Source organism: Trichosurus vulpecula, chromosome X (genome assembly GCF_011100635.1).
Source record: "Trichosurus vulpecula isolate mTriVul1 chromosome X, mTriVul1.pri, whole genome shotgun sequence".
In the NCBI taxonomy this organism is placed as follows: domain Eukaryota; kingdom Metazoa; phylum Chordata; class Mammalia; order Diprotodontia; family Phalangeridae; genus Trichosurus; species Trichosurus vulpecula.
Window position 1 is genome coordinate 7,364,739 of NC_050582.1, and position 27,002 is coordinate 7,391,740.

The window sequence follows — 27,002 nt, forward strand, 5'->3', positions numbered from 1 at the left end:
TCTCCTGGATCCTCTGTTTTCTCTAGGTTTTTGTGGCATTGATCTCTCCCGGTTCCTCTGCCTCTCTGACCACATGCTTCTCAGTCTCCTTTGCTGGACGCAAAGTCCCACCTGCTAAATGCGGGGGTCCTCCCTGCCACTAGCACTGCCCTTTGCCCTCCCCTCTTTCTTACTTGGTGACCTCATCGGCTCCTGTGGGTTCAATGATCATCTCTGTGCACATGGTTCCCATAACTTTATTTCGAGCCTTAACCTCTCTCCTGAATTCTAGTCCTCACATGCATCACCTGCCTTTTGGCCGTCTTAGATTAGATATGGGGCAGCTACATGGTACAGTGGATAGAGCACTGGGTTTGGAGAAAGAAAGACTCTTCTTCCTGAGTTCAAATCTGGCCTCAGACATTTCCTAGCTGTGTGACCCCGGGCAAGTCACTTAACCATATTTGTCTCAGTTTCCTACCATCTGTAAAATGAGCTGGAGAAGGAAAAGGCAAACCATTCCAACATCCTTGCCAAGAAAACCCAGAATGGGATCATGACTGAAAACAACTACACAGCAGATTAGATGCCCTGTAGCCGTCTCAAATTCAACATGTCCAATACAGAACTCGTCTTTTTCCCTACTGCTGTTGAAGGTATCATCATACCCACAGTCTCTTGCCTTTTACTCTTTACTTACACTCACTCCATATGTCCGATCTGTTGCCAAATCTTATACTTCCTATACTTTCACAATGTCTCTTTTCTATATCCTCTTATCGTCAGTCACACAGCCATCAGTCTGGTGCAGGCCCTTGTTACCTGGAGCCTGGATCATTGGAAGAGCCTTCTGGTTGGTCTCCTGGCTTCAAGACTCTTTCTTTCGTAATCTGTCTTCCACCCAGCTGCCAAGGTGATTTGTCTAAAGTGCAGATTTGGCCGTATCACCTACTCAATAAACTCCAGTGGCTCTCTGTTACCTCCAGAATCAAATGTAAAATCTTCTGTTTCACTCTTAAAGGTCTTAGCAGCCTGGCCCCCTCCTATTTTTGTAGTTTTCCTTCGCGTATGCTGATCAGGCAGTGCTGGCTATCCTGCTGTTCTTTGGACATGACACTCCATCTCCCATCTCTTCACTGGCTGGCTCGGTGCCTAGAATGCTCTCTCTCCTCCCCTCTGCCCAAAGCCTGTCCCATTCCTTCCCTGCAGTCCCTCCCTGTCCCAAACTAGTATTTTCCCTCTGAGATTACCCCTCATCTGCACTATACATATGTATATGTATTATGTGTGTGTGTACATATGTGAATATTTTTACCTTGAATGTACCTAGTCATTTCCATGTTGTCTTTCCTGTTAGAACATGAGCTTCTTGAGGACAGGGACTGATCTTGTTTTTGCCTTTTTTGTATGCTCAGTGTCTAGCACATTGCCTGGCACAGAGTAGGGATGATGACGATGACTATGATGATGATGCCTCAGCTTTTAGGAGTGGAAGGGATGACGATGATGATGAAGATGCCTCAGCTTTTAGGAGTGGAAGGGATGATGATGGCGACGGCGATGACGAGGACAACAACAACGATGATGCTGCCTCAGCTTTTAGGAGTGGAAGGGATGACGATGATGATGAAGATGCCTCAGCTTTTAGGAGTGGAAGGGATGATCATGGCGACGGTGACGACGAGGACGACAACAACGATGATGCTGCCTCAGCTTTCAGGAGTGGAAGGGATGACAATGATGATGAAGATGCCTCAGCTTTTAGGAGTGGAAGGGATGACGATGATGATGAAGATGCCTCAGCTTTTAGGAGCGGAAGGGATGATGATGGTGATACTGCCACCTCAGCTTTTAGGAGTGGAAGGGATGATGATGGCGACGGCGATGACGAGGACGACAACGACGATGATGCCGCCTCAGCTTTTAGGAGTGGAAGGGATGATGATGATGATGATGCCTCAGTTCTTAGGAGTGGAAGGGATGATGATGATGATGATGCCTCAGTTCTTAGGAGTGGAAGGGATGACGATGATGATGAAGATGCCTCAGCTTTTAGGAGTGTAAGGGATGACGATGATGATGAAGATGCCTCAGTTCTTAGGAGTGGAAGGGATGATGATGGTGATGCCGCCACCTCAGCTTTTAGGAGTGGAAGGGATGATGATGATGCCTCAGTTCTTAGGAGTGGAAGGGATGACGATGATGATGAAGATGCCTCAGTTCTTAGGAGTGGAAGGCATGACGATGATGATGAAGATGCCTCAGCTTTTAGGAGCGGAAGGGATGATGATGGTGATGCCGCCACCTCAGCTTTTAGGAGCGGAAGGGATGATGATGGTGATGATGCCTCAGTTCTTAGGAGTGGAAGGGATGACGATGATGATGAAGATGCCTCAGCTTTTAGGAGTGGAAGGGATGACGATGATGATGAAGATGCCTCAGCTTTTAGGAGTGGAAGGGATGATGATGGCGATGGCGATGACGAGGACGACAACAACGATGATGCTGCCTCAGCTTTTAGGAGTGGAAGGGATGACGATGATGATGAAGATGCCTCAGCTTTTAGGAGTGGAAGGGATGATCATGGCGACGGTGATGACGAGGACGACAACAACGATGATGCTGCCTCAGCTTTCAGGAGTGGAAGGGATGATGATGATGATGAAGATGCCTCAGCTTTTAGGAGTGGAAGGGATGACGATGATGATGAAGATGCCTCAGCTTTTAGGAGTGGAAGGGATGACGATTTTTATGAAGATGCCTCAGCTTTTAGGAGCGGAAGGGATGATGATGAAGATGCCTCAGCTTTTAGGAGTGGAAGGGATGACGATGATGAGGAAGATGCCTCAGCTTTTAGGAGCGGGAAGGGATGATGATGGTGATGCTGCCACCTCAGCTTTTAGGAGTGGAAGGGATGATGATGGCGACGACGATGACGAGGACGACAACGATGATGATGCCGCCTCAGCTTTTAGGAGCGGAAGGGATGATGATGGTGATGCTGCCACCTCAGCTTTTAGGAGTGGAAGGGATGATCATGGCGATGGCGATGACGAGGACGACAACGACGATGATGCCACCTCAGCTTTTAGGAGTGGAAGGGATGATGATGATGATGATGATGAAGATGCCTCAGTTCTTAGGAGTGGAAGGGATGATGATGATGACGACGACGACGATGATGATGCCACCACAGGTTTTAGGAGTGGAAGGGATGATGATGTTGCCTCAGTTCTTAGGAGTGGAAGGGATGATGATGATGATGAAGATGCCTCAGCTTTTAGGAGTGGAAGGGATGACGATGATGATGAAGATGCCTCAGCTTTTAGAAGTGGAAGGGATGATGATGGCGACGACGAGGACGACAACGACGATGATGCCACCACAGGTTTTAGGAGTGGAAGGGATGATGATGAAGATGCCTCAGCTTTTAGGAGTGGAAGGGATGATGATGAAGATGATGCCTCAGTTCTTAGGAGTGGAAGGGATGATGATGATGATGAAGATGCCTCAGCTTTTAGGAGTGGAAGGGATGATCATGGCGACGGCGATGACGAGGACGACAACAACGATGATGCTGCCGCAGCTTTTAGGAGTGGAAGGGATGACGATGATGATGAAGATGCCTCAGCTTTTAGGAGTGGAAGGGATGATGATGGCGACGACGCGGACGACAACGACGATGATGCCACCACAGGTTTTAGGAGTGGAAGGGATGATGATGATGATGAAGATGCCTCAGCTTTTAGGAGTGGAAGGGATGATGATGAAGATGATGCCTCAGTTCTTAGGAGTGGAAGGGATGATGATGAAGATGCCTCAGCTTTTAGGAGTGGAAGGGATGATGATGATGATGATGATGAAGATGCCTCAGTTCTTAGGAGTGGAAGGGATGATGATGATGACGACGACGACGACGATGATGATGCCACCACAGGTTTTAGGAGTGGAAGGGATGATGATGTTGCCTCAGTTCTTAGGAGTGGAAGGGATGATGATGATGACGAAGATGCCTCAGCTTTTAGGAGTGGAAGGGATGACGATGATGATGAAGATGCCTCAGCTTTTAGAAGTGGAAGGGATGATGATGGCGACGACGAGGACGACAACGACGATGATGCCACCACAGGTTTTAGGAGTGGAAGGGATGATGATGATGATGAAGATGCCTCAGCTTTTAGGAGTGGAAGGGATGATGATGAAGATGATGCCTCAGTTCTTAGGAGTGGAAGGGATGATGATGATGATGAAGATGCCTCAGCTTTTAGGAGTGGAAGGGATGATGATGGCGACGGCGATGACGAGGACGACAACAACGATGATGCTGCCGCAGCTTTTAGGAGTGGAAGGGATGACGATGATGATGAAGATGCCTCAGCTTTTAGGAGTGGAAGGGATGATGATGGCGACGACGAGGACGACAACGACGATGATGCCACCACAGGTTTTAGGAGTGGAAGGGATGATGATGATGATGAAGATGCCTCAGCTTTTAGGAGTGGAAGGGATGATGATGAAGATGATGCCTCAGTTCTTAGGAGTGGAAGGGATGATGATGATGATGAAGATGCCTCAGCTTTTAGGAGTGGAAGGGATGATGATGAAGATGATGCCTCAGTTCTTAGGAGTGGAAGGGATGATGATGATGATGAAGATGCCTCAGCTTTTAGGAGTGGAAGGGATGATCATGGCGACGGCGATGACGAGGACGACAACAACGATGATGCTGCCTCAGCTTTTAGGAGTGGAAGGGATGACGATGATGATGAAGATGCCTCAGCTTTTAGGAGTGGAAGGGATGATGATGATGATGAAGATGCCTCAGCTTTTAGGAGTGGAAGGGATGATGATGGCGACGACGAGGACGACAACGACGATGACGCCACCACAGGTTTTAGGAGTGGAAGGGATGATGATGATTATGATGCCTCAGTTCTTTGGAGTGGAAGGGATGACGATGATGATGATGAAGATGCCTCAGCTTTTAGGAGCGGAAGGGATGATGATGATGATGAAGATGCCTCAGCTTTTAGGAGCAGAAGGGATGATGATGGTGATGCTGCCACCTCAGCTTTTAGGAGTGGAAGGGATGATGATGGCGACGGCGATAACGAGGACGACAACCACAATGATGCCGCCTCAGCTTTTAGGAGCGGAAGGGATGATGATGCCTCAGTTCTTAGGAGTGGAAGGGATGACGATGATGATGAAGATGCCTCAGCTTTTAGGAGTGGAAGGGATGATGATGAAGATGATGCCTCAGTTCTTAGGAGTGGAAGGGATGATGATGATGATGAAGATGCCTCAGCTTTTAGGAGTGGAAGGGATGATCATGGTGACGGCGATGATGAGGACGACAACGACGATGATGCTGCCTCAGCTTTTAGGAGTGGAAGGGATGACGATGATGATGAAGATGCCTCAGTTCTTAGGAGTGGAAGGGATGATGATGATGACAACGACGACGATGATGATGCCACCACAGGTTTTAGGAGTGGAAGGGATGATGATGTTGCCTCAGTTCTTAGGAGTGGAAGGGATGATGATGATGACGAAGATGCCTCAGCTTTTAGGAGTGGAAGGGATGACGATGATGATGAAGATGCCTCAGCTTTTAGTAGTGGAAGGGATGATGATGGCGATGACGAGGACGACAACGACGATGATGCCACCACAGGTTTTAGGAGTGGAAGGGATGATGATGATGATGCCGCCTGAGCTTTTAGGCGTGGAAGGGATGATGATGATGCCTCAGTTCTTTGGAGTGGAAGGGATGACGATGATGATGAAGATGCCTCAGCTTTTAGGAGTGGAAGGGATGACGATGATGATGGCGACGATAATGAGAATACAAGAGGGAGAAGGCTGGACTGCCCAATTTTTCTTTGGCTTCTGTATTTTCTACGAAGGGGAAGGATCTGTATGCTGGAAGGAACAGAACCAAAATAGCTATTGGGGAGTACAAACCCAAGTATGGAAATAGCACGTAAGTGACTTTGGTAAAGCTAATGTTTGTATAGCCCCAGGCACTTTGGGGGGAGGGGCTGTTATGATCTCCATTTTACAGTTGAGAAAACTGAGGCAGACAGAGGTTAAGTGCCTTGCCCAGGGTCACATACCTGGGAAGTGTCCGAAGCTGGATTTGAACTCCTGACTTCAATACGGAGCTCTGTGACCCCCTAGCCGTTCTTACTAGGGCAAGATGAAAGAACTGGGAGATGGGATTCTTGAGGCACTGTCGACTTTTGAACTCTCACTTTTTCTTAATATGCTTTTCTTTAATTCTTCCTCCAGGGATGTTCTTTCCTCTCTGCCTTCGTAGTGCCTTGTGCTTAACCCTTTCTGGGGATGGCTCCTCTCTCTATTCTGGAGACATGGTCAGATTCACCAATGTTCTCCATTCACTTGGTTTGTCCTTTATGGAAAAATCGAACGAACTCATTAGGGGGATTTAGGTCTCATTGCAGGTCTCAGAAGCATTTCCCGGTTTGATGCAGTCAGTGCAGGGTTATCTTCACATGAAGACTTCACCACACACACGCGCTCATCTGATCCTCACAACAACCCCGGGGAGGCCAGGTGCTCTTATCATTTCCATTTTCCTGACCCTGAGAGGCTACATGACTTGCCCAAGATCATACAGCTGGTTAAGTATCTGGGGCAAGATTTGAACTCTGATCTTCCTTACTCCAAGTCCACTGCTCTGCCTACTACCCCACCTTGCCTTTTTAGTAGTTCGTAATATCCTCTTGGATCTTTTCTTTAGTAATCATAAGGTCTGAAATTTTTCCCCAACATTCAATGTCCTCCTCAGAATGCCCCCAGAATCATGCCTACTCTAGCACAGACACTGTTTAATCCAGTTTCTCTTCCCACAAAGTTAATTATATGAAATGATAAAAATTCTACCTTGAGGATACTGTTGCCCATTTCCTGTCTTTCCTTAGTGTTATATTCACCTGAGGAGGAAAGGAAAGGGCAAGAAAGGGAATAAATATTTATTAAGCACATGCAGTGTGCCAGGCACCATGCCAAGTGCTCTACAAATATCTCATTTGATCCTCACAACTCTGGGAGGAAGGTGCTGTTGGGATCCCTATTTTACAGATGAGGAAACTGAGGCAGACAGTGGTTAAGTGGTTTGCCCAGGGTCATACAGCTAGCAAGTATCTGAGGTCAAATTTGAATGCACATATTCCTGACTCCAAGGTCCCATGCTCTATCCAGCGTATGGTGGTGAGAACCATACTTTGGTTGAAATCTCTCGGCACTTCCCTCAGTATGAGTGAATCCTCTGCCCGGGTCTCAGACAACCTGGCCATACCCTAGCCCCAAGACTAGAACTTGGATCTCCCATGTCTTCTCATCCTCTTGTCTCTATGGCTGTCCTCCGTAATCCATACTTATATGGCCTCAGTAGTTTTATCTGTTTCCTATTTTGAGTGAGGTCAGTGGAGGATAGGGGAATGATGGGAATTTTTATGTTTGTTCACTGTGGAGATTCCACTCTCCCAAACCACTGAAACAGGAGCAGTAAATAGACATGGATTTGGGAGGCCAGAGTATTGTATTTGATTTAATAAACATGTTCTTTGCTCAACACAATGGAATAAAAGAATATCCAGTAAAGGAAAAAGGAAGGAAACATGCAGACTTAGATGGAGATTAAGTAACTTCTTGAGTGATGAGTGAGCTAAAGAAGAAACAAGAGGTAGAGTAATCATGTTGACCAAGAGGATTAGCAAAAGAGAGAGCATATTAAAACTCACGGGTTGCAACTAAAACAATCCTGAGAAGAAAATTTCTGTCTCTGAAAACTAATGTTAACAAAACATGACAAAATGAGCTATGAACTAAGCCCACAGTTAGGAAAGACTGTAACATAGACAAGTTCACAGCTGTAAAAAAGACCCAATCAAATGCAGGCAAGCCAACGGGCCTTCCTTTGGGCCCAGTGATTGCTGCTCACTTGGATTCCAGTTCTCCTCCACACTTGCCTTTGGAAAGCCAAGTGACCCCTGGCTCCCTCACTTTGGTGCCCAGTAAAATGTGGTTAACACTCCATCTCCTAAGACTCTACCACATGACTCATTGGCACTCTTCCATATGGTCATCATTGGAATAACTTGTCTCATTACTAAAACCAAAGAAGGTGAAGTAATCCTCTACCTGCAGTACCAGCATCATAGACACCTGCATAAACATTTGTCAAGCTACATCTCTTACTTCCCTTTTCCTTCTTTGTGAAAAAGAGAGAAAGTCCCTTTTGTTTGAGACAGAGCCTCCGAGCTTCCCTCTAGACATAAGATCAACATATAACAGCCATAGTAAGGGAGCAGCACTCCCAGATGCCATAGCAGGGCTCCATTGCAGGAAGTGATTTCCTCTCATTTCAGCCCTAGAAGTTTCTGCTCTCTTAGAATGACACGCTTTGCTAATATTGAAAGTGGTGGCTGCTGCCGCTGCTAAATGTGCTTTTTGTTGTGAAGCAATGATGGAAGGAAAACACTGAGCAGTCTTCATTTGATCCCGATCCTTGGAATCTTTGACTTCCTGCCTTCCTGTTCTCTGTCCTATACTTTGTGGTTAACAGTGCCTCTTGCAAACAGTGTGTCTTTTTTTCTATACATTCTCTAGAGTTCAAGCTTAGATTTGATCACAATCCACTTTAGTTCATTCATGTACATTACTCAGTGGTAGCATTAGCTTAAAGAATCAATCTTAGCTTTGCCAGGCACATATTACTCCACTGTCTTTTAGGACTTTCAGATGATATGGAACTGAGAGGCAATACTGGTGCTAGGTCTATGCCCCCAAAGAGATCAAATAAAAAGGAAGAGGATCCCTCCCCCCACACATGTATACAAATACTTATGGCAGGTTGGGGTTCTTTTGGTAGTGGCAAAGAATTGGAAACTGAGGGTGTGTCCTTATCATTTGGGGAATGTCTGAAGAAATCATGGTATACGAATGAACTTTAAGAAACAACGAAAGGGATGGTTTCACAGAAGCCTGGGAAGCACTGATACCGGGTTAAGTGAGCGGAACCAGGAGAACGATGTATACGATAACAACTTTGAAAGACTTTGCAACTCTGATCAACACAGTGAGCACCAACAGTTCCAGAAGACTTGTGATTCAACATGATACCCACCGCTAGACAGAAAGGCGATGGACTTGGTACAGATTGAGGCATATTTGGGGGACGTTATTTTGCTTGACTTTATATGTTTGTAATGGCAGCTTTGTTTTTCTTGCTTTCTCAATGGGCGTGGGATGGGGGCAGGAGTAAGAGGGAGGTAATTCACACTTGAAAATAAAATAAAATTGAATAAAAAAGAAAAAAAGGCTGTTTAACATTTCGGCTAAAAGTGAGGATCCAATAAGATCTTAACACATTGGAACAATTGGCAGAATCTAATAAGTTGAAATTTCATAAGGGTAAGTGAAGTCCTGTACTTGACTTAAAAAAAGAAGCCAACCACAAAAGTACAGGATGGGCTAGGTGTGTCTAGACAGCAGTTTATATGAAATCTAGTGGACAGCAAGCTCCAGCTGAGTCACTGGTGTGGTGCAGCAGGCAGCCTGAGGGGCATGAAGTCTAGAACAAGGGAGGTGGTAGGTTCACTCTCCTTTTCCCTGACTTCCTCAGACTTCCTCTGGAAGATTGTGTTCAGATCCAGGCCTCACATTTTTAGGAATGACTCTGATAAATAAGAACACATCAAGGGAAGGATACTCAGGTTGAGGAAAGGCTTCAAGTTAAGAAAAGATGCATGGTGTGAATAAGGCAAACCTAGGTTCACATTCCACCTCTGATATGTGACTATGGATGGGCAAGGTACTTGGCTTCTTTGAGTCTCAGTTTCCCTGCCTGTAAAATAGGCATAGTACCTATGTTCTCTACCTTATGGAGTTGTTCTGGAGCTCAGATGAGATCATCCAATTAAGCCAGGCACTAGGGATTGGACGACCAGAGTGAAACACTCCAACTGTTCTTGCCCTTAAGCAGCTTACGTTCCTCTGGGAGGAAACAGCATGTGTACATGTAAGTACATGAAAACACACTGAGTTAACACAAAATAATTTTGGGGTGAAGTGTACTATGGGAATCAAGAAAGATCTCTTGTATGACTTGGTATCTGAGCTATGCCTTGAATGAAGCTAGGGATTTTATAAGATTAAGGTGAGTAGAGGGAGCACTCTAAGCATGGGAGAAAACCTGTACAAAGGTGTGGAGGTGGGAGATGAAGTATTATATATGGGAAATAGGAAGTAGGCTAGTTTGGCAGGTCAGAGAGAGTATGTGAAGAGAAATAAAGTGAAACTAGTTTGGAAAGAGAGATTGAACCAGATTGTGAATGGCTCTAAATGTCAAATAGAGGACTTTGTATTTTATCCTAGAGATAATAGGGAGCCACTGAAGTTTCTTGAGTGCTTTGAGTGCTTGAGTGACATGGCTAGACCTCTCCTTTCAGAAGATCGCTTTAGCAGCTATGTGGAAGATGAATTGAAGGGGTGAGACACTCGAGTCCAGCAGACAATTTGGAGGTTATTGCTATGCAGTAGTCTAGTCAGGAGGCGATGATGAGGCCATTGGTGATCTAGTGTGTAGGCTGTGTAAGTAGAGAGCAGGGTTAGACTGGACCAGATGTTGTGGAGGTGAGATTGACACAGTTTGGCAATTGATTGGTGGGGGAAACAAAGGCAAGGTGAAGGACAACTCCAGGGTTACCTGGCTGTTGGTGGCTGGATGAATAGTGGTGCCCTTGACAGAAATCGGAAAGTTAGGATTTGGGTAGAAAGATAACGAGTTCTGTTTGGAACATGTTGAGCATGGAAGGTGTTTGGCCAGCTTCAAAGTTCATAAAATAGGACCTATTATGATCATCATAATTTGGACTATAATTATACCCTAAGCAAGGTGCCACTGCAGTACTATACCAAGTAAAACGGTGGAAGTGAGAACAGCTAAAGGATGCCATTTCCCAGCTGCTGCTTCTTCTACCCCCATGGAATGATGGGCTATTTGAGAATGAAAAAAGGAAAACCCATTTGGGAGTGAGGGCTCCAGCATTCTGAAGAATTGAGTTCATTTCTTTTCTGGTGTTTGCTTAACCGTGGGCCAATTACTTGACCTCACTGTCTCTGTCTTTGAAAAGGAGATAATTATAATTTTGTTTACCTCACAGGTATGTCTGTAGATTGTTGAGATAAATGGTGTCTGCAAAGCCCTTTGAGATCCTCAGATCAAAGGAATGGTCGAGATACAATGGAAGTGTGACTAATGTATCATTGGTGCTCTTATCTTTTTACAGGTATTCAAGAGAAGGTATTTTTACTTAACTCACCTTCCTGATGGTTCATATATTCTTAATTCCTATAAAGATGAGAAGAACTCAAAGGAATCGAAAGGTTGCATCTACCTGGATGCCTGCATTGATGTTGTTCAGGTAAGCAAGGGATCATGGGAAATCTCGACTGCGTAGGAGCCAAAAGAACTCAAATCCTTTGAGCTCTGTTAAGCTGTGTGACCTCAGGCAAAGCCCTTTCCTTCTCTGGGTCTTAGTTACCTTTTCTCTAAACCAGGATTTTGATGAGAAGATCTCTAAGGTCCTGATGTAGTCACAGTTGACATAAAAGAGGGATTGGCCTCCTTTCAGTGTCTGATTTTCAAGTTTGTAAAGATGAATTTGAACAGAAATATTTGGATGAGACAAGCCTCTTCCATGTAACATATAATACACATGATAGATTTGGAGCCAAGGACAGGACTTCCAAGGTGATCTAGTCTAAGCCATCCATCTTATAGATGAGGAAAGTGAGGCCCACAGAGTGGCAGTGACTTGCCCAAGGTCATAGAGCTGATATTCAAAGGTGATGCAATGAAGCTGTTTCCTGATCTAGTGCTCTCACCTACACCTAGCACCCACACTGCTTCCACATTGGAGTTGGCCACATTTAGGTTTGTTGTTCCTATTGTCCTAGAAAAGTCTCAGTTTTGCACAAGGAAAGCTACAGTAGCAGGGAAAGGGTAACATTTATTGTGAAGCAGCTGCTCCTCCTTGCTCTAAAATGGGAGACTGTCTAAGAGGTAAAGTGTCTTTCCTTACTCCAGGGGTATTTAGCACCTCCTCCGTGCTCACCATCATGTTAGGTGCCAGGTGCTGGGTTCCTTCATTTGTTCATTGTTTGTCCCTTGTTTTCAAAGAGGACCATGACAGGAAGATGATTTCATGACTTGCAAGTGAATTGTGCTAGGTGCTAGGTGCAGGGTGCTAGATTCTGAGGGAGTTGATGAATGAATGTAAGAGTGTGGTCTTTGTCCGCTAGGAATGTACATTCTAGTCGGGAGAAGTATTCATTGCCCAAAGACACCAAAGTAACTCTGCTAACTGGATGTGCAACCTGTTTTTAACCACCAGTGTCCCAAAATGCGGCGTCACGCCTTTGAGCTCAAGATGTTAGACAAATACAGCCATTATCTGGCAGCAGAAAGCGAGCAGGACATGGAAGAATGGCTGACTACACTGAGAAAGGTCATTCAGATCAATGCAGATGGCTCGGGCCAAGAGAAGAAAGAAGCTGTGGAGTCTGTGCAAGGTTGGAGTTTTTGAGGTGGTGCCCTTGTCTCTGAGCATGTGGGTAAACATCTGCGTCTTGACCCTTTCCTTAGCTAAAGGTCATTATGGAGGTGGAAGGATTAAAACAGAAATATAAGGCAGTATTATGCGGATTCTGACGAGGGAAATCTAAGCAGCCTTGAAATTAGACACTTTGGATGGGAAATTCATGGCAGGTTTTCAAGAGTCCATTAAAGTTTTCCATTGCTCTCGTAATCAAAAAGCTTAGCAATAAATCTGGGTATGGGGGAAGGAGAGCTGGTTGGGCACTTTTTCTGAAGTGATTAGTAAGATATGATCTGTACAGTTTGGAACGTCTACTTTTAATGAATTTACAGAAGATGAAACGAGCAGCCAAGGAAAATCAGAGAACATCATGGAAAGCTTGGAGAGGAGTATGCACCCTGAGCTGATGAAGGTAGAGCTTTTTTTTAAATAAGGGTTTAAATTAAACAGAGAGAAGGAAAGAGAAACTGTCCCAGTGTCAGCGCTATCTCCCATTGACTGTGCTAGTTTACTTGGGGGTCTCTGTCCCCATGGTGTTTACAAAGAGCCCCTTTGGGAAGGAACTCTATGAACATGGGAGGTGCAATATGATTGACATCTGATCAGCAGTTTCCAAGAAGTACATTTTTTTGGTATTCTAGAAATATACGTGTGTGTGTGTGTGTGTGTGTGTGTGTGTATGAGTCATGTCACCAGGTGTCAAATTTGGGAAGTGGACCACACTCTGTGAGTATTCGAATGTGTATATATGCGTGTATGTGACAGTAACACACATATACACATGTATAACAGCTAGGTGGGGAAGTGGATACAGTGCTGAGCTTGGAGACAGGAAGACTCATCTTTGTGAGTTCAAACCTGGCCTTAGACACTTACTAGCTGCATGACCCTGGGCAAGTCACCTAACCTTGTTTGCCTCAGTTCATCATCTATAAAAAATGAGCTGAAGAAGAAAATCACAAACCACTCGAGTGTCTCTGCCAAGAAAACCCAAAATGAGGTCACCTTGACTGAAAATGACTGAACAAAATGAAGATTTGTTCTAAAACTACCTCTTCCAATCTCCTCCTTATATCCCAGAAACCCACTGAGGCACAGACTCTCAGCAGGTTGGAAGCTCAGTGGCCACCTGGCTCAATGCATAACTGAGCAGGAATCCCCTCTCTGACATCCCTGCATAGAGGCCCACTGGCTTAGGAAATCCATTACCTTCCGAAGCTAGGCAATAGGATGGAGAACCAGCCAACTGGGTCACCCTCTTCTACTGACTTGCTGTGTGACCTTGGGCAAGTCTCTTCCCTTCTCTTGGCCTTGGTTTCCCCATCTTTAAAAATTGAAGTGTCTTTATTCCATGGTCCCTGGTGTAACATGAGACCTGGTGAATAGCTCTTTATTTAGATAATCTCTATCTCCAGAGATTCTCCAATGTCTCCCTTCAATCTTTCCTTTTCCAAACTGAAGAATCTTAGTTTCCTGAGTCTGCCTTGACTCTCCTTGGGCTGATGTTAGTCATCCTTCTCTGGCTTTCTCCAAGCTGGCTCTCTTGGGTTTGAAGGTGTGGGGACCAGGGCTACGTGGCAGGCACAGGGAGTCAGGGGAGGGGAGTAAAGAAGCCCATGGCTTTTACAGGCCCCGATGAGAGGGATTATTTGTTTTTTGGAGGGGGGAAAGCAGGGCAATTGCAGTTAAGTGACTTGCCCAAGGTCACACAGGTAGTAAGTGTGTCAAGTGTCTGAGGCTGGATTTCAATTCAGGTCCTTCTGACTCCAGGGCCAGTCCTCTACTCACTGCGCCACAATAGGAGGGATGATTGATTAATTTGGCTGTTGCTTGGTTGAGCCAATGTCCTGTTAGGAAAGCATTTTTTTTTACCTTTTTGGAGGTTGTTAGCATTTATAGTTTGGTTGTTGGGGTTTTTTTTGGTAAACTGTGTACTCGCAAACTAGACTTTGAAGAAAAATAAAGAGACATTTGATCCATTTTTACAACTTTATCTCTTTTTCCATTTTTAGTACGGAAGAGAAACCGAACAGCTGAACAAGCTGAGCAGAGGAGACGGAAGACAGAACCTCTTTTCCTTTGACGCTGATGTGCAGGTAAGGCTCTCGTTGGAGGAGCCCTGTTGTCAGGCTCCGTGGGAGCAACAGCTTAGGGAGATCACAGACCCCACCTTCATGGAGGTTACAGTCCAGTAGGAGCAGAAGCCCCAAACCCACATAACTGTAAAATATGCCACTAGATACTGAGGGCACTCTGCCCTAATGCTTAATGTGCTTACCAAAGTGTCAGAGATGAGACCCAAATGGGGACCAGGGCAGCCTGCATGGAGGAGGTGGCATTTAAAGGATGCCTAAGATTTCATCAGGCAAAACAGGGGCAGTGAGAATATTTTGGGCACGTAGAAGGAACGTGATGAGAAAAGGCAAAAAGCTGGAAAAGCAACAGGTATATTTGGGGGCAGAAAGCAGCCTAGTTTGGCCAGACGATAGTGTGCAGTCAAGACAATAATGATGTGACATCAGCCTGGGGAGGCTGGGTGCTGCCAGGTTGTGGAAGGCCTTGAATGCCGGGCAAAAGAATTTGCATGTGATTTGGTAGGCAATGGGAAGGCTCTGGGGCTTCAGGAGCAGGAGAGTAAGATGCTCATGTCTTTATTCGACTGTCTAGCAGGGGTATGGAGGTTGAATTGGATGTGGGGGAGAGAGTGGAGGCTTTTGCCAAAAGTCAGCACAGGCAGGCATGAAGGCATGCACCCAATGTCGAGCTACCGGTTTTGCAGCTCGAAGGTTATTGATTCCTCTTTGTGTCTTGCTCATTTTGAATAGGTGGGTGACAACAAACTCTTTTTCCAGTGTGAACAGCTCTGAGTTGAAGGCATTTTTCATGTTTACTATTTTTCCCCAACACCTTGAAGATAAGTTTGAAAAAGGTTTTTTTATTTTTATTTTTTTTAAATAGAAGGTAGCGTAAACATTTCTCTTTAACAAAGATGTGTCATGAGAAATGTGGAGCCTTTGGGGAGTACTAGTTGGTTGGTTTGGTTGCCTTTTTTCTTCCTCTACAGCTGATAAGAGAGGACATGTCTGGGTTCCCAAATGTCAGTCCTCTGCCATCCATTCCTAAAACTTATGTGCCAAACAGAGAGGAGCCTTGTCTTTTCCACCAGATAATTGGGCTTTAATTGGACCTGTCAGGCTTGTTCCTGCTGCACAAAGGAACCAAGTGAATGTGGCTGAAACCAAAGGCAGCCAGCCTTTCTGTTTTGAAAATTTGTGGTGTAGCATGTTTGTGGTCATGGAACTGAGCTGGTTTTATGTGGGAGTTGCTCGTCAATGAGCTACTGTGAAGAAAGATGCCTGGTGCTTGTAGTGAGGTCCTGAGGACAAGAGATGGAAGCAGAGGAAGCAGATCCCAAGTATCCTTTCCCTGAGGCCTGCCTCCTTAGAGCTTCACCCCTGTTTGAGTTTCCAGCTTGACTTGTCGACACAGTTGCCTCAAATGCTCTCTCCTGGATGATTGAAAGAGATGCCTCAAACTTGGAGCTGGTGGGAAAGGACCTGATGGTTCTTCACATGGGCAGCCATTTGGGAGGTTTCATGCCCCATCTCTTCTCCCTGCACTGTTGGAGAGCACGGTAGCAACAAATCACTAGGCAGCTGTTAGGACAGGCTTTTTTAGCCAGAATTTCTTGTGCTGCTTTGAGAATTGTTCAGGGATAGTCATGTTCATTTTTGTTTTTGTCTGTTGTAGGTAAACAGATCTAACATATAAGGCTCCTTTCAGGAGTATTTGGTCTTTTATAGTAGTCTAGGTCAACACTACTGCAATTAGTTGGGGCATTATAGGTAAAGAAATCTACCGGAATTTAAACTACTTCAGTAATTTGAGAAAAGAGTTTTGTTTACTGTTTCTTCTTCTTGTATTCATGAGCTGCATGCAGCTGAGTGGTGCAGTGGACAGAGCACTGGAAGACCTCAGCTGGAATTGACTCTGAGCAACTCATTCAACTTCTCTGTGCCTCAGTTTCCTCATCTGTAAAATGGAGATAATTACAGCATCTGCCTCCCAGGGCTGTCGGAGGGATCAGATGATGTAGCACATATAAAGTACTCTGCAAACCCCAAAGCACTCTGCTACCTGAGGTTAAGCATCCCTCTCACCTTCCAATGAGTGCCCCCTCCCCTTGTATCCAAGAAGTGTGTAGTTAAGCCAAACAAGCCCGTGCACCAAACAGTCATCCCTCTGCCCACTTCGATGTCCGTCCAGCAGATCACACCCAGCCCAAAGTCACCATGATGAAAACTCCGACTCTTCCCCTTATTTGGGAATAGGACAACACTAATGAGCGCCTGGGTTGCTTGAGCCAAGGGCGTCAGACCTTGGAAATTGAGGGTTGGGTTGGACGGGCTTCTCAGACGATCAATGGCATGTTCTCTTCTGGGTCTCTCTGTGGCAGGCAGGGGCCAGAACTGGAGCACGTGGACTGAGGTGGAGTCCTGCTGATTGGATCCCATGTCCTTTAATGCTGCCTGTGTGTTTTTTCTAGAGGTTGGACTTTTCCGGCATTGAACCAGACATAAGGCCATTTGAAGAAAAGTGTAGCCGCCGTTTCATAGTGAGCTGCCATGACATAACCTTCAACGTCCTGGGCCATGTTGGAGACAGTGCCCAGGGACCATCGACAAACGTATGTATGACTTGTCTTGCCATTGATGCAGTGGTTTCAGTCAGGAAGTGCTCCTCTTATTGGCAGCAGGTGGAAGTGCATTTTTGTCCCAGCCCTGGTGTATGACCAATTGGCAAACATCCTTCAGTCTGTGTTCAGTCAAAGGGTGTTCTAGAGATGTGTTCGTTGCTGAACGACACCATTCTGAAACAGAGATCACTCGGCATCATGTTTGACTGTATGACTCAAACAAGAAATGATTTGGTTTTCACATTCTTGGTTGGACCTCAGTGAGATCTAAAATTATTCCACAAGTATATTAACAGTAGCATTCCCTGAATTTGCTTTCGAATGCGGCTTCAAATTGGACAAAGTCTGTCAGCTGTTTCAGAATGTCTTTTTCTAGCATGCAAATGAGCCATCATTCATTTTGAGTTGTGAAGGGTATGAAAATGAATGCAAAGGGCTTCCCAGCTGCAGAAACGATTATAGGACTTTGGTGGGAGGCAGAGTTGGTTTTAAAAATGCAGATGTTTTCTCCCATTCCCAGGTCGAGCCTTTTTTTCTCAACCTTGCCTTGTTTGATGTGAAAAATAATTGCAAGATTTCAGCTGACTTCCATGTAGACCTTAACCCTCCATCTGTTCGGGAAATGTTACTGGGCCCATCAGCATGCATGGACAATGATAGCACTCCAAAGGGATCTTCATCTAAGGAGTGTTTTATTCATGGGATTGAGGAATCTCAGTTACGCTATATAAAACAGGTGCGTGTGGTCTTTAGCCTTTACAGGACTTAGTAAATTAAAAGTAGAAATGCACCATCAGCAATTTCAAGGATTTGAAGCCCGACTTTAAGTTCTTAGGTATCCAGGGAGATGGTGGGAGTGAAACTGAGGTGCTAAAAATGTTATCAGTCCATTATGGGTGGCATGCAGCCACTGTCATAGGTAGCATGAGGGCATCATTATATGCCTAGCTAATACATTAAAGCATGAGGCCCTCTAAGTCACTGTGCTGTGACATCTAGACAATAAGGGAAGCAGGTCATGAGAACACCTGTGGGTACCCACGGTATCCTGTGTATAGGACAGCATAGCACAGAATAGACTCAGTGTGAAGTCTAATGGAAAGTAGTTGTTTAAATCACAGATGCATGATCCTATGTTCTGTCCACTGTGATGCAAAGTGAGCCAGTTTAGTAGGAGACTGGAAGACCTTTAACTATAAAGGATCCATTTTCCATTCTGTTGCTGAAACCTGTGCCAAGAACATAGTATCCAGAAAGTGCTTGGGAATTCTCTATATAGATTGGAGACTGTGAGGGATGAAAGGGAACAGGATTCATAGTCTCCCTTCTGTCCCTAGTAGAGGCATGAAGCGCAAAGCAAAAAACAAACAAACCCAAACCAGAAGCCATTGTATAATGAAGGTGGGGAGAAAACTAGGGAGAGAAGGAGAGACAGGGAGGAGAGAGAGAGAGAGCGAGAGAAAGACAGAGGGAGGGAGAGGGAGAGAGGGAGAAGGAGGGGGGGAGAGAGAGAGAGAGAGAGAGAGAGAGAGAGAGAGAGAGAGAGAGAGAGAGAGAGAAGCGCAATAACTTTGATAGAGGCTGTGTATGGTGAGCAAGACTTAATTTCTTCCTGTTTTCCCTGCCATCTGGGGCCTTGCTCTGATTCACTGTTCCAATCCCTGTCCCCTTAATCTCCTTTGATCCCTTTCTAGGAGCACCTAATTTCCCCAGTGTTCAACAAGGCATTTTTCAAGGCAGCAGGTATATGCTGAGCGTTTATTGTGAGGTGATATAAAGATCTGTGTGATGTGATCTCTTTCCCAAGTGGTCTTAGAACCTACCTACACATGGACAAATGAAGAGAATAATGCTTAGGTGGATCCTATGGAATGATCTCTGTCCCTTTGTGTAGCTCCACCCATACCTCTTCATCCTGTCGGCTTCATGACCATGTTTTCCCATCGATCCTCCACAGAGTATCCCTTCAGTGCACTGGACAGCTTTCATCCTTGCATGGGTAACAGAGGAGCACATGGGCTGTCCATCTTTTTGACATGGCTCTTGCTAGATGGCCATCCAACCTCCTTTTCTGCTCGTGTGACCTAGACTCCTTGTGGCACATTGATCTTATGTGCCTGCCCTTTGGGTCACTTGCAGATTAGATTCTTGAGATCTTGTGGTCTGAGGTTCACAACCATGCATTATCACTGGGAAAATACTGAGTATAATCAAAGACAGGTTATCATCACATGTTCAAATGTGTAATGATAGCCAGTGAGTTTAAGAAAGCTAATGCTGAGACCGGCGATGGGTAGTTAAATGGAGGATTTCCTGCAGAATTGGGACATGAGCTAAGTCTTGAAGAATAGGAAGGCTCTGCTAGCCAGAGAAGAGGGCAACTAAGGCCTCCTTCAAGACCCTCTCATTTATTTGCTTGGCTGAGGATACTGGGAGAGATAATGTACTTCACTCTAATGGGGGTATTATTTGCTTTCTAAGAGGGAGGCTAGGCCCATCGCCTTGAAGTTACAGCTGAGAAGCCCATGTGGAGTAGCATTCAGCCATGGGTTTGCCGGTGAGACTGCTTCATGTGCTGCTCCTTTGGAAGAGCCATCAGAATGAGAGAGCAAATGCCCTTCAGAAGTTCCCTTGGTAGCAGCTGCTCTTCCACAGGTCATCCAAGCATGTTTAGGGAACCCTGGCATGTTTACCTCAATAAATCGAGCTTTCCAGAGACTAGGTCTTTGAATCCTCTGTCTCTCTTATATTTTGGAGGCAGCCAGGCTTTACCAGCAGTGCAGATGCAGTTTATTTCTTTTTCACACAGTGTGGTAAAAGGTTTTCTTCCTCAGCTGCCATTGGTATTAAGAAGGAATGGAATTGACTCCATTGTCCCAATGGCTGGCAACATAAGTGTCGTCTTCAACTCCTTGCTCTCTCCCCCTCCCCATGTCCAATATGTTGCCAAAGCCTGTCCATTTTACCTCCATGACATCTCTCATATGTGTGCCCCTTCTCTCCTCTGACACTGCCCCCACCCTGCTATTGGCCCTGATTACCTCACACCTGGACTATTGGTTGGTCTTCTGCCTTGAGTCCATCTTACACTCGGCTGTCAGAGTGATCTTCTTCCATATGCCTCAGTGGCTCCCTTTCACCTCCAGGATCAAATAGAAAATCCTTCATAACCTCCCCTGTTCCTACCTTTCCAGTAGTCTGACACATTCCTCCTCACCCCCAGCAATGTAGTGACACTGGTGTCCTTGCTGTTTCTCAAATAAGACCATTCATCTCCTGGCTGTCCCCAATGCGGGGAATGCCCTCGCTCCTCATCTCAGCCTCTTGGCATCCTGGGCTCCCTTTAAATCCTAACTAGAATCCCTGCCCCTGCAGGAAGCCTTTTCCAGTGTCCCTGAATGTGCCTTTCCTCTGTTGAGTAGTTCCTATTTCTCCTGTCTCTGTCTTGTTTGCACATAGTTGTTTATGTGTTGTCTCCTCCATTAGACTCTGAGCCCCTTGAGGGCAGGGACTGTCTTTTATGTTTCTTTGTGTCTCTAGTTCTATGTGCTTGGCACATAGTAGGTACTTAAGAAATGTTTACTAATTGACTGCAATAATTGTATTTTTGTCTTTCAGGGAATTTTCTCAGTGACAAATCCCCATGTTGAAATTTATCTTGTTGCCCGAGTAGAGAAAGTGTTACAGGGGAGCATTGCACATTGTGTTGAACCCTACATCAAGACCTCTGATCCAGTTAAGGTATTGGGAAGGTGGAAATGGGAGAATGGGGAGGGGAAGGAATATTTACATCTCATTGAGTTTTTAAACAATATTTCCAGTCAGTCCCAAGGAAAAATTCTTTTTCTTTGAGTGTTCTCTCTATTCTGTTAGCACAGACAAAACACGCATAGCAGCTGGAAGGAATCACTTGTTCCATTCCATTTCTGTCCTGATTGAAAGCTACCATTAAGTTCCATGTGTATGTCGGAAGTGAGAGAGACCTTAGATTAGACCTCCAGATTCATTGACAAGTTGCTCTGCCATAAACAGTCAGTTCCAGTTACCTCAGATCTAGGAAGTAGCAAGCTCCAGAAGGGAGGCCAAGTAAGTTGCTGAGAGGCACTTAGCTACCTGGCAACAAGCAGAACTGGAACTCAAATCTTTTAACTGCATTCTAATGTTCTTTTTTTGCTCTCCTGTTGGCATGAAGCATATTGTTGCTGATTCTTACTATCCTGAAGACCTGGAAGTGATATCAGAGCCTATCTAGTCCAGCCCCCCCATTTCATAGATGAAGAAACTGAGGGCCAAAGGCTGTGCCTTCCCAAGGCCATCCCAGTATCAAGGAGCAGAGCAGAGTTCAAACCCAGGCCCTTCGAATCCAAATCCAATGCTCTTCCCACATGTTAGTCAATTTACTTCTTCAAAGAGTTTATTAATTGGCAGGTGCTGTAGGGATGTATGAGTCATTTACAAAGGAAAAGTCTGGAAAATATGAAAGAAAGCTCCCATCACATTGAAATGGACCAGATTTCCACATTGTCCCTAGGGACAGGAGGTGGACAAATGCTTTGTCCCTCCTCTCTCACCTTTGTTACTTTGTAGGCATGGTAACTCTTTGACACTTATTGCTGTAAGGCTCATTGTCCTGGTAATTGGTCTGGGCCTCTTTCTTTGAGGTCACGTGTATCCTGTGCAGGCCACTCCAGTCTGGTTAAGTAGCATTTTTCAAAAAGAAACAAGCTTAAGCCAGTTGAAAATATGGCTGGGCAGGTCTTTCTGAATCCGATCCTGGTGGATCCCTTGGCTTTTGATGGGTTTCTGAAGGAAGTATAAACAGTGGGCTCCTCGGCTTCACTGCGGATGGTGTAGAAGGCAGCTTGGTCTGAGTCATATGGCAGCCAAACTGAGTGGGAATTGCCATCACACTTCTTCTGTCTCTTCCCTTAGACTGCCCAGAAGGTGCATAAGGCAGCCAGGCAAGTGTGCAGCAGGCTTGGACGGTACCGGATGCCTTTCGCTTGGGCTGCCAGGTCTGTACCTGTTGAATTCCCATCCTTTTGGTCTTTATGCTGAGATTCTGTGCAATCCACCAAACACGTATGATGTGCAAGGTACAACCATGGGCCTGAGGGATAGAAAAATAAAAGAGGAAATAGATTGCTCTCCAGGAGTTTACATTCTCATGGTAGTGGCGGTGCGGCAATGATACGTTTTGCTTGTTTAGTTGAATTGAGTTCGTATGGAGATGTACGGCAGAATATTTTTCTTATTCGAAATAAACAGGAAATTTAGAGTGTAAGAGTTCTTTTTCTTATAATTTGCTGTCTACCAAGGCCCCTCTAATTCTTCATTTGGGAAATTTTCCCATTTTGACTCAAGGTTGGGATAGAAGGGAAGCAAGTAAGCACTTGTGAAGTGCCTATTATGTGACAATCACTACGTTACACATTTCATTGGTTCCTCACAACCATGGGAGGTAGGTGCTGGTATTATTCCCATTTTATAGTTGAAGAAACTGAGGTAGATGGAATTTAAGTGACTTGCCCAGGGTCACACAGCTAGGAAGTGTCTGAGGCCAGATTTGAACTCAGGTCCTTCTGACTGCAGTGCTGGGTGCACTGTGGTGTCCTCTGGCTGTCTGTAATGTATATTCTTAAAATGTTGCTTGGGATGCTGAAATGTTAAATGATTTGCCCAGGGTCACACAGGCAGTATGTATAGAGGTGAGACTTGAACCCAAGTCTTTCTCACCTCAAGGCCGCCTCTGTGTTCTCATATGTCCCCACCGCCTCTCTTAATCTTAGGACGTTTCAGTGATATCTTTCCTACTTGCATGTTTGAAGACATAGTCCACCAAGCATTTATTGAGCTCCTACTGTATGCAAAGTACTATGTTAGGTATACAAAGACAAAATGAAAAACACTTCCTTCCTATTTTCAAGGAGATCCATTCTACCAGGCAGCTAGGTGGCACAGAGTGAATTCACAGAGGTAAATAGAGTGAAGAAAATCTAAGGGCAAATCCTGTCTCAGACACTTACTGTGTAACCGTGGGCAAGTCACTTAACTGCCATTTGCCTCAGTTTCCTCCTCTGTAAAATGGGGATAATACTTGTACCATCTCACAGGGTTGTTGTGAAGATCAAATGAAATTATAATTATAAAGCGCTTTGCAAACTTCTAAAGTAACATCTACATGATTGGTGTTATGATCGTTGTTACTTAGCACATCCAAACAGATAGGTTACATACGTGTTCATTGGAGGAGGAGGAGGGAGGGAAGGAGAGAGAGTGTCGACAGCCAAAGGGATCAGGAAAGGAAACCAGGGAAGAGGAAGCGTCCCCGAGTCAGAAAATGAACGGATTCTAGTCAATGTGCCTTGCGGGGATTATTGCCCTTAGAGATGGCTGCCTGGATTCTGGAGGTATTTGTTTAGAGAAACATTCCAGAAACTGCTCATTTGATCGGCACACCTAATTAAGGAGTGGTGTCATGGCTTTAGGGAGGAATGCTGTGTGCATGGGCCACACGTGGCTCAGGTGATTGGTTTTTATTGAAAGACTCTGACAAATTAAGGCTTAAGTGCGTTTCTTCCTTAGCCCCTTACAGTATGGTGTCTAACCCAGCTCTCAGCTTGCTCAGTGGTATAGGCTGTCCAGGGAGAGGAGAATGGGCCTTAAGTCAGGAAGACTCATTTTCCTGAGTTCCAATCTGGCCTTAGACACTTACTAGCTGTGTGACCCTGGACAAGTCACTTCACCCTGTTTGCCTCAGTTTCCTCATCTGTAAAAGATGCTGGAGAAGGAAATGGCAAACCACTGCAGCGTCTTTGTCAAGAAAAGCCCAAAGGGGTCACGAAGAGTTGAACATCACTGAAAAGCGACTGAACAACAAATAGGCTGTCCAGTTCCCTGATTCATCGGGGGAAAGGGCAGCATGTTGTGAATAATTCAATTAATCCTGGCAAAGCTAGGGTTCTGGCTGCAGCATAGACTGGAGGAAAGGCTGACTAAATGAGCTTTCTTTCCTTTCATTATTTAAGCTCAGCTCTTTCACTGAAGGATCTCAAAATGTAGAGCACATTAGTTGATGAAAAGTCTCAGTTGAAAACAAGTGAAACCCAGGGAAGTAGGTGGTAGAGGGTGGCTTAGGTTGGTACCCGGCGGCCATGGTAGGGGTCAAGGTCGTTCTCAGAAGTGGGAGCCACGTTGTACAGCGCTCTCACAAAAAGTTCCTGACCACAGACACACAAACTTGACTTCTGATTCCTCTGTGTCGGACAGGGCGGCAGAACGTTGGACAAACTTTTAAAGCTAAAACCACATTTTTATTCTCATGGCCCCATTCTCCTCTCCCCCACCCCTACCCCCTACTTTGTCATGGGCCATGCCATTTCTATTTTTGCTATTTATATGTATTCCATTTTCCCACAAGTTGCTTTGGTTATCAGGAGCAGCTGGAAGCCTTGCTGAAGGATTGGTTCCAACTTGAAAGAGGTGTGACTGGACTTGTTGGCTGAAAATCAAAGGAAGCCCCCTTAAAGGCATTCCCAGTGGCTGGGTAGCACAGTGGATAGAGTGTTAAAACTTTGGAGGCAGGAAGATCTGAGTTCAAACCCTACCTCAGACATTTCCTAGCTGTGTGACCCTGGCCAGGCCACTTAATCTCTCTCTGCCTCAGTTTCCTCATCTGTAAAATGCAGATAACAATAGCACCTACCTCCTAGGGTTGTTTTGAGGATAAGAAGAGATACCATGTAAAGTGCTTTGCAAACTTTAAGGTGTCATATAAATGCCATCTGTCGTTATTATTGTTACGTTATGATCACCATCATTATCATCATTCAAAGGCTTTCCCGGCCAGAGACAACTTACTCGAGTAGTCCCTAGATACTCAATATGTAAGGATTCCTTGAAGACTGGATTTAGATAAATAGTTCTTAATTTCAGTTTGCTTCTAAATATTTTAGGATACTGAAAACCCCTTGTTGTTCTTTAAGGCCAGTTTTCAAAGACACTCAAGGCTCTCTGGATGTCGAGGGGAGATTTTCTCCTTTCTATAAACAAGACAGCAGCAAGCTCTCTAGCGAAGATATTCTCAAGTTGCTTTCTGAATACAAGAAGTAAGTGGGCTAGCTTGCTAAAGTAGATGCATTTTAATTTGATTTAAAAAGAAGTTGGAGAATATTAGTCATTTTTCTCAAGATTGAGAATGATATTGCTAATATATTCCATACTCACAACTTAAAGACTAACATATGTTTCCTTTATACCCAGGCCAGAGAAGACCAAGTTACAGATCATTCCTGGCCAGTTAAACATTGTAATTGAATGTGTACCACCAGATTTCTCAAGTAAGAACTCTCACATGTAATATTCAAAATGACATTTTGGCCTTACATCATGGTTGCCATATTCTCTTCATTGTGCAATATAAAACTATAGTGGATGTTGCCCAAGACCAAAGGGTCACTTGTAAGTCTGTTCCCTTTCTGGCCTAGTCTTCTCCCATGTACAATGAGAGGGTGGGCCAGATCCCCTACATCCCTGGCAGCTCTAATGTTCCATATTCCAGCATAGTTGACTTAATTGGCTCTTCATTTAGTAAGTGAAGTCCAAAGGTTGTGTGATAAAATGGTCAGGCTGCTCTTGCCCAAGGTGAATGCTTCCCCAGCTACATTTTGTTGCCACCTCCAGATGGATGGAAAAGGGAAAAGAGTCAGTTCTCCAGAGCTCATCTTCATTACCACTTTCCAGCTACATAGCCACTCTCCTCAGCCTCCATCTCATGGCATGAGGGATTTTTTTCTGTGGTGTAGTGGTTGCTTCTTTTCATAGCTTGTATTACTAAACTTTCCTGTAGCTCTGTGGAATCCTTTTTCTGGATCAGGCATTTTATTGTTGGTTGCACATCTTAAGAATGCCATTTCAGAAGTTTTCCATTGTCTCACAGGTGAAAAATCACACTTGGACCCAATTACCTTTTTGAGTCGCTTGCCATGAGCTCATTGGCAATGGAAATGTACCCTTATTTTGCTACTGCCAGTAAAACACTGCAATGAAAGCTAAATTGCAACCACAAGAAGAAAAGAGATTTCTTCACACAGTCGAATGTTGTCATCAATTACCCTCCCCGGTTGGTGTTGAGAATAGGGAGCCATCAGGCCTCGACCAGCATCACACTCACTTCTTTTAGGTTTCTCGAGTAGTTTTTTTCCGTTTTGCATTTTCAGGAAGTCCCTTAGAATCCAACCTTTGGAGCAGTTATTTGGAGAACTTAACGCATTTGTAGCTCGTTTGTTTAGGAAATGCCACATTGTTTGAATGGTGCCTTCCCTGTTTTCACTCTTAGATTGTGTCACTGCTTCCTATGTGCCCGTGAAGCCTTTTTTGAAGAATCCTCCGAATCTTGCTGTGGAAGTTGAAGAGTTTGTTCCTGAAGTGGCAAAATATTGTTATCCTTTCACAGTTTACAAAAACCACCTGTACGTATATCCTCTGCACTTAAAGTATGATAGCCAGAAGACCTTTGCAAAAGTGAGTAATGAGCCTCATTTTCTGTTCAGGCATTTCTTTCTCAGGCGTGTGGCTTCTTTCTGAATCACCAATAATCTTTCTGAACCATCTCTTCTAGGCGAGGAACATTGCTGTCTGTGTGGAATTCCGGGATTCAGATGAAAGTGATGCTAGTGCTCTGAAGGTGCGTCGGTTTC

At 44.9% G+C, this 27,002-nt stretch overlaps 1 protein-coding gene across 1 annotated transcript in view; it reads left to right on the plus strand.

Annotated features, from left to right (window-relative positions):
- Positions 1-27,002, plus strand: part of DOCK11 (dedicator of cytokinesis 11) — a 167,352-nt gene that overhangs the window by 46,499 nt on the left and 93,851 nt on the right. The window contains exons 7-18 of the mRNA XM_036740025.1: positions 11,298-11,432; positions 12,405-12,582; positions 12,941-13,020; positions 14,621-14,704; positions 17,155-17,295; positions 17,825-18,040; positions 20,923-21,045; positions 22,237-22,319; positions 25,290-25,412; positions 25,567-25,643; positions 26,642-26,826; positions 26,924-26,989. Coding sequence (XP_036595920.1) covers positions 11,298-11,432; positions 12,405-12,582; positions 12,941-13,020; positions 14,621-14,704; positions 17,155-17,295; positions 17,825-18,040; positions 20,923-21,045; positions 22,237-22,319; positions 25,290-25,412; positions 25,567-25,643; positions 26,642-26,826; positions 26,924-26,989 — 1,491 coding nt within the window. The remainder of the gene's footprint in view (positions 1-11,297; positions 11,433-12,404; positions 12,583-12,940; positions 13,021-14,620; positions 14,705-17,154; positions 17,296-17,824; positions 18,041-20,922; positions 21,046-22,236; positions 22,320-25,289; positions 25,413-25,566; positions 25,644-26,641; positions 26,827-26,923; positions 26,990-27,002) is intronic.